Raw genomic sequence first — 8,250 nt, 5'->3', positions numbered from 1 at the left:
ATTGGTGAAGCAGCTACACGCTGTAGCTTTATAGTATGACATAAACTAGAGAAACGCGCGCGGAGCAGAAGCAAAAGATTTATGAAGAAATTGATTTATTTTATTTTGGGAGGAGGAGGGAGGGCACATCGCGAAACACGAGTTAATGGGAGTGAGGGAAAGTGGCAGAGGTGGGGGACGGCCTCGGCGTGACATGACAGCGTGACCCGACAACAACCAAATACAAGATACGTGATGGAGATGGGATTGCCTGCCTTGGATATGCAAATTCAAAACCTGCCTAGTGAGGGGGGCCCACCTTGGATTGTGGGGTCACCCATTGATGATCCTGATTTGATTGATATTCTCATCTCTCATCTCATCCATCGGCGCCCCCTCACATCACAAATCACATTAAAAAATTTGAAAAGGGCCAGAGAATATTCGGCGGCGGCGGCGGCACATCCTTTAAACGAGCGACGCCAATCTCGGTTGTTTATTTATTTAATTTTCCCCACCTCCCATCACCAGTACATTAAGCGGCTAGCTGGGGCCCCCCACTGCACCTCTGAGTCTCTCTGACGTGGCGTTTATATTGGGATTGCTTTTACTTACGCGCCACCACCACCACCACCCACCAATAGTTACTTGCTTTGCTCCCAAATCCCAAATCCGAGGCCCACAACTTTTGCTTTTGTTTGTGGGCTCTCTCTATCTCTCTAAGCCTTTGCTTCCAATTCCAAACATAGGGCCCAGCTCTGTTAGTCCAACAGGGTCTGTTTTGCAAATACAATCATGGATTCAATACAATACAAGAGCTCTGAGAATTCCAAATTTCCAACTGATTCAGAGTTCAATTCACGCTACTTCTGACCTAAAAATACATCTTACCCTTACATACACTAAATCAAGCAAAAATGGGAACTTTTTCTCGTCTTCCATGTAAAATCAGAGGGAAATGGTTTAAACTTGAATACATGTTCTTTACACCATCAAAAAACATATGTAGACATACAAAGAGGAATCAAAATTGGAAGCTCTGATGTTGGAGAGTACATAGCGTGGATCGATGTCGAATACCTATTTACCATTTATATACTCCAGAAGGTGCCGATCAAGCTTGAAGTACCCGGAAAGAAATCTCTGCAACACAAACAATCAAGCCCATAAATGAAATAATTCTCGGGAATTCAGACCATATTAACATGAAATCATACAACAATACCAAAAAAAATTGCTGAATTATAATCTTCACTAGTTCAAAGTTTATCAAGCGTGATAGACTGAACTAGCAGATTTCATTATGTTACTCAAAAAACTGGATGATTAGAATCTGGTGAACCCAACCCAAATCCTCGGTCTCATTTAGGTTAATGAAAAGTAAAAAACAATTTGAGACCAAAGACTGAAACTACAAATGACATTGGTTTAACAGCATCAACAAAGTTTCCTAATTAACCCCAGAGATCAGAGATTCTCATGCCTATCTATGCTGAATATGAAAAGGTGCAGCAATGAAAGAAATAATAAATACAGAAGTTGCGGTCAATAAAGTAGATCAAAACACCAAACCAAACTGTATCAAATTTTTTTTTACAAATTTATAAATAAACATAATCCTAGACATGTATTTATAAAAAAACCCAAACACTATTTAAACATAGAAACACACCCAAAATCAACAATTGTATATTTTTCGGGTGTGATAATAAATGGGTTTTTAGTGTGTGTAATGATGGGTTTTGGGTGTGTTTATAAAGTGTTTTGGGTGTTGGGTTTTTTTATAATTTCAGCTCCCATTTTGGGTGTTTTAGTGAAACTCCCTTTTTTTTTATATAGATCGTTCGTCAAAGCTTTTTTTATTTTAAATTTCACTATTTCAGGTGGTTGCCATTAGAAAGAACTGAACACAGGAAAATTGACTGCCATCTTCACAATTTAATTTGTCGCAGTACCTTAGTTATGGGAGGACCAAAAGGTTTTGCTTGAAAATCTAGTTCTGGATAGCGCGCAACTTCAGCTCCATGCGAGAATAAGACATATGTAGGAAGTTGGCTCATGCTCCCTGCAAGTTCATGGTCTCAATAAGGATCGCTGAGCAGTAAGCCAGTTACTAAATGTAGATAAAGATATATTACATAACAGTGGATCTGAAAGTAATTAATGAATTTCAAGCAAAGATAAATACTTAAGTTTAGCATTTGTTATGAAATATCATTTACCAGAGACAGATATTCCAAAATACCCTGCAGCATTTGGGAAGAGTCCGAGGTCAACTATTCCAAAAGATAAATTTTTGTTGGAATATCTGCCAATAAATATTTGCAACCAACCACAAAAATTCAGTAATAACTAACAGAAACCATTACAAAAACAATTTAAAGGAGCAACAGTAAAATGATCACAATAGCCAGAAATATTGATCCAAATCTCTCTCTCTCTCTCTCTCTCTCTCTCTCTCAAGATAATGAGCATTACTAGGTGGGAATTATGGCATACATACGTAATTGAGAGCTCAGGAAAGCACCGACTTGAGCGTATGCAAGCAGGAGAATATGCGGCCCGAAATTCAACCTGCAGAAATTATGTCACATTAAGCATGTCAAGAGAAAGAAATCTTACATTTAACTGTTTTTGTAAATCTATTATCATTGTGCCTAATGCTCAATACACTGGTTATTATGAGGAAAAAATCCTGAGAAAAAAGTCTGTGCAACTAACCAGCCAAAGTCTTGATGTGCTCCCTTCAGTCAGCAAGCTTTCCAACTGCAATGGTGTTAATTTACTAGAAGCGCCTGAGAGAACTCGCAAAATGAAAATAGATAAACAATTTTTAGTTTAGGACATTATATAGGAAGCCAAACTTGTGGTTTAGAATTTGCATTTAATCAACGTAATGCACACGGGGGAAAAAGAAACGGCTTTCTTGGGTACCTAATTTCTGAAAGGCAGGTTGTTGTGTGAAAATGTATATTACTGCACGACAGAAAACCACAACAGATGTACATTTGGGTCAATATATATGTGTGTTTGTATATATATACATATATACACACACACATAACTGCAGAAAGAAAGAGAATTTGAAAGATACGAACCTGTAAAAACCACTATGTACCAGAGAGTCAAGTGGTAATCCACTGTCAAAGTAAGACCAATAACAAAAATCTGAAAAAACAAAAACAAATAAATTACCTTGAGTAAAAAATAGGAAATGACAAAATATGAAACTTCAATTTGAAAACAGACATTGTGAATTTGTTTGTTAGTAACAGATCCATATTCCATAATATAAGTGGTGGGAATGAGATTAGATTGGTCACCTTTGCAAAGAAGATCGTATCAGCAATATATCCTTCCCAAGTTTCTTCCCTCACTATCTATTGCAAATAAATCATAAAAATAAAACAACAGCTAAATGCCCAAAAAAAAAAACATTGATTTCACACACATTCAGAAATTTAACATGAAATGTTGAAGTTGAAACAGTCCAAACCTTGATGGCAGTCAAGAGCCCAAACGCCAAAGCCGCTTGAATTTCCTAGAAACAAATTAAAACAATAAAAATAACGTGAAATTTACGAATCAAATTCGATGCATTGGCAACGATGTTTCAGAGAGAGAGAGGAAATTACTCGATGAAGGAGGCGATCGGTGATTTGGGTATTGAGGACTTGGACTACGGAGGTCCGGAGGACAAAGTAGGAGAAGAAAGCCAAGAAATGGAGAAGATAGTACGGCTCTGATACCATCGTATTCAAAAGCTCCATTGGCTTGCTCTGCTTCTTGTCCATTGCTTCTCTCTGTCTCTCGATCTGACTACGCTACCAGCTCTGAGCTGAGTTTTCACTGCTCCATCACAATTCACAAAGCTTCGTCCCAGTCCCACAATCAATTAAATTAAAATTGGAAATAATTATTTTTTATGGGCCTATATTGGGCTATAATAGGTTTTATGTAGGCTAAGCCCTCATCAAACTACAAACCCATTTTCTTTTGTGCCTTGTGTGCACATTTGTTTGACAGGAGAAACGATGGGATTTGATTCAAATAACCCAATGCTCGAATTTAACCCATTTGTATGTCCAATACTCTTTTGGACTATCACGATAGTCGAACTCAACATCCTAGATTATTTTTTCAACTCAAACTCACGATGGTTGTTAGTTTCCAAACAATTTCATCCAAATTGTTGTCAATAAAGCACTTGAGTATATTAAGAAGGCAATTCAGTCCTTCAACTCTTCGGACCTCCTTCTGAAAAGAGGTTTAGAGTTTATGGTTTATGGTTTAGACATCCAATTTAACTATATGCACCAAACGAGGCCTTAACCTACATGTTACATTGGGCTAGAAAAGAAAATGGCATTTGCATATTTGCAAGTATCAAAAAGCTTAAGTAATGACTTAAGCAAGAAACCAACTACAAAGGACTAAGGGTTGGCACAATTTCAGGTCAACCAACTAAACCATCCAATCTGATCATAGTGAGTTGGGTTGACTTAAAAATGAGCGGCCTTGAGTTCAAAAAATCATAAACCAGTATGTATGGGTTGGGTTACAAGTTGAAACCAAAACTTAAAAGTAAGCTTAATTTTGAGTTAACCTGACCAAACTGCACAACTCGATCACAAAAAAATTGAGTTGGGTTGACCTAATAATGAGTGGATCTTGAGTCGAATAAATTATAAACCGCTATATATCAAGTTGGGTTATGAATTGCGACTAAAACCAATCCAACCCAACCCATACCCATACCCACCCCTTACAAGGACGACGGAGCTAGGTTGGCAAAGTGGTAAATTTGCCCCCACCCCCAATTAAGCCTCAAATCCTACAACTGGAAAAGAAGAAATGTTACTTGGGCTTGCAACACAAGCCTGTCGGGCTGGTTCAGGATTTTCAGGCCTTGCTCGGTTCATTTGACTAAGCAACTTTTGGTCCACGCTCACATTTACCGAAAATTTCAAAATATAGCTTAGCATTGCAGCTTGCAACTTTTGTTCCCTTTATCAATACATTACACCTTTGCCACTTTAACTTTGACAGTGAGGAAAACTGAAATCAAATTCATTTTCAATTACTTATTTTTTCCATTTTCTGCTTTTGTACTACAAAGATAGTACCCTAATGAGCTATGTGTTTCAAAGGCTATATATGCGCATGTGAATGATTGGTAATTGTTATTGATACTATTCATTATACTATAATTTTAGTGAGTTATGATTTTGACAATTGTCTATATATTTGTGGGTGATTATCAACAATTGATGTACGTTTACCTTTCCGATACCAACGGTTGATGCGTGCATCGGTGCATCAGCGATTGTTCTTTGAACTTATCTTTATACCAACAAACCTATAATTTACTAGTCATTGTATGTATATTTGACACACAAATGACCGTCCTATTAAATATAAACTATCAACAAAAATTGAACCTTAAATGACTCAAAAACCATGTCATTGTTCCATAAATTGGCTCGTGTTGTGACAAGCAAACCACCGGGAAAAATAAAAGGGAGAACTTGCGTCTCCAAACAACATGACCTGTTGCTCCCTCACCGGAATTGACAGGAAGAGTGGAAGAGGGGACGCACGTGGCAACGCGTGGCACGTGCTTGCACGTTACCGTAAACTATAAGATGACGAACCGTGCATGATTATATATCTAAAATTCTAACATATCCGGTCGAAGCATCTTAGAAAAGGCAATGCGCTATAGATCCTCGCCACGTGTCATTGACCACCGTCAGTTTTGGCTTTTGACACGAGCGAAGCACTCACATGGGCAGCTGACACAACAGCCAACTCTATCACGTGCAAACTGGACCCCACAGATACTAAATTACTTCATGAAATATCAACCAATTTTTGAAAAAAAATAAAAGAAAAATAAATTTGATTAGAAAATTGAGAAAACGAAAACAAAAAGGGATGGAAAAGACGAAAAAATCTGTGAAAGATGAAACCCTCCAAGCCAAGCAACGGCCCAGGTACCCTCTCTTTTTCAGGCTTTCCTTTTAATTCACGCAAAAAAGTAGAAATCAAAACAATAAAATACACAAATAAAATGAAAATAAATATCTCACAGCAATAAATAAGAACAACACATTAACACCTTATCCATTCTTCTACCTGGACTTACCTCGGGATTGCTGTCATCAAATTCGGGTCCCACCTCACTCAGCCTGCACTTCTCGATGTCTGCCACGTGGTAACTTACCCAATATTCAACCGTGTTTGTTCACCACCTTTTTGTTGGTTTGAACTCTGAAGTGTTCACCATCAGCTTACCTCCTTATGTGTGTTAACTGGGGGAAGGCGTGATTTTTTATTTTTTATTTTTATAGTAAATTCTAGGAGAAGGTTACTATTGTTGACGGCAGTACAAAAGTCAATGGCAAAGGAATCAAATTTTCCCCAGCTAACACAAATAAAATTATAAAATATGAAATTACGTGATGGCATTTTGCTTGGGTCCCCCTTTTCAACCATATAACAAGTAACACTAGAATAAGTAAGTCCCCTTTCAACAATGTAACAAGTAACACTATAATAAGAGTCTGTAAAAAATTTCGTACTGTAGACATGAGTAAAACTAGTTGGATAGGATTATATTCGCTCGTTGCAGTTAAGTTTGAATCCCCCTCTTCGTAGGTTGGATTAATTTCAAAGTAATTGAAATTTGAAAGCATATATGCTCTTACAAACAAGTAACACTAATCATTGTTATGGACTTTATAAATTAGTACAAATTCAATTGTTTTAATAATCTAGGATGGTCCTCGCAAAATTAGTCTTTGTGTTTTATTGATTAAAGAGGGACATGCAAAAACAAATGGAAATAAAATATTTTTACTCTTAATTTTTTATATAAGTATGCCACATTGTCACTAGTTAATTAACAACATACTCGCTCATAATCCTACGCGGCAAGGGGAGGTAAAAAGTGAAGGGAAATCCGAAGTTGCAGGGTTGTAGGAAGAGGGGAACACGTTGGGAATATCACAGCCGTTGATCTGTCGAAGTTGAGCTGTAACCGTCGTGCTTACAAGTGAGGGCTTCCATAAAATAAAGCCATTTTGCAGAGGGATTAGTTAAAAGCACATATTATAACCAAATAAAAAAAACAAGTAAAAATCAGAGAAAATTAAAAAAAACTAAAAAAAAACAAAGAAAAGCACGTCTCCCCATAAAAATTAAAGCAGAGGAATCGGTCTGTATAAACTTGGACGCTAATGCACAAGGCCCAGCGATAAACCTGCTAGATCGGTTCCTAAGGGGTTGAATTTTAACTCTTAATCAGGGATTTAATTATATTTTAGTGACTAAATATTCCAAATTAAAAATTAAGGTCCTCTTTTACCCTTTTACCCTTCCTGCGTTACCCACTGTTATTCGTAGATTGCCAAATTTGTCCATGCCAAGACAAGTGTAACTTATAAGGAACACCAATGTATGTAGTGTACTTGATGATTGTATGCGGTACATGCTGTGATTATTGTTGTACCACTGGGTGATTATCACCACAATCATCAATCCACGTGCATCTGATTTTTGAGAAAAGATTTTGTGCGAGCTTGGTTTAGTGCGTTGAGTAGAAGAATAGTCGTGTATGCTTTACTAACTATAAGTACGTATAATTTTTGACTGAATTGTTATGTTACTCATTACTTTAAATGAGATTGTTAATCTAAATAAGTGGATTCCCAATAAAGTTACCCGTATTGTCTATGAAACACCAAAAAATCGATTTGAGCACTCCTCTAGTGGGATGATATGATCTATCCAAAATCATACTTATGAGGAGAAATATATTATATGTGCCTCTTCATATAATCACATTTAATTATTTTAAGTGATTTTGTAGAGGTGTGATTCTTCATAAAAGTGATTATTGGCACCTATTCATAATCATTTTCAAACGAGCCTCTACACTACAAATTGAATGCTTTACAATAGACACTCATTGTACTCTTTACAGACACATCACTATTTCAGATATGCGAAAATAACACATTAAAATTTCCAAAAGAAAATTTTACACACATATCAAAATGTGATTTGTAGAAGTAACTGAAGCTAAAAAGTAAGTTTTAAAATCACTCACAAACACAATGCCACGTAAAAGCAAAGGGACAAAATGGGCAAAGCAAACAAAAAAGAAAAAGGGCACAAAAGTAAGTTGGGGAGATTTCCCTTTAAAACGAAATTAAAGCCCCTTTAAAATTTTGTTGTATTAAGTGAATTAATTATTATAGAGGCCTT

At 36.6% G+C, this 8,250-nt stretch overlaps 1 protein-coding gene across 2 annotated transcripts; it reads right to left on the bottom strand.

Annotated features, from left to right (window-relative positions):
* Positions 1–740: 740 nt before the first annotated feature.
* On the bottom strand, positions 741–3,869 carry LOC103320224 (Thioredoxin superfamily protein). Of its 2 annotated transcripts, none has more exons than XM_008221868.2 (10): positions 3,615–3,869; positions 3,476–3,520; positions 3,303–3,359; positions 3,078–3,147; positions 2,914–2,955; positions 2,701–2,783; positions 2,483–2,553; positions 2,202–2,287; positions 1,935–2,044; positions 741–1,122 (listed from the first exon to the last, which is right to left on the bottom strand). In XM_008221868.2, exons 1-10 carry the CDS (start codon positions 3,771–3,773, stop codon positions 1,060–1,062), a joined length of 786 nt encoding a protein of 261 aa, XP_008220090.2. In that variant the 5' UTR covers positions 3,774–3,869; the 3' UTR covers positions 741–1,059. The 2 variants fall into 2 exon arrangements, with proteins under 2 accessions (XP_008220090.2, XP_008220091.2); XM_008221869.2 differs by having other exon boundaries at positions 2,701–2,774; positions 3,615–3,868.
* Positions 3,870–8,250: the final 4,381 nt, after the last annotated feature.

The sequence above is a fragment of the Prunus mume genome, linkage group LG2 (genome assembly GCF_029339155.1).
Source record: "Prunus mume cultivar Tortuosa linkage group LG2, ASM2933915v1, whole genome shotgun sequence".
Taxonomy (NCBI): Eukaryota; Viridiplantae; Streptophyta; class Magnoliopsida; order Rosales; family Rosaceae; genus Prunus; species Prunus mume.
The sequence above is the reverse complement of the archived record's forward strand: the minus strand, read 5'-3'. Positions and strand labels throughout refer to the sequence as shown.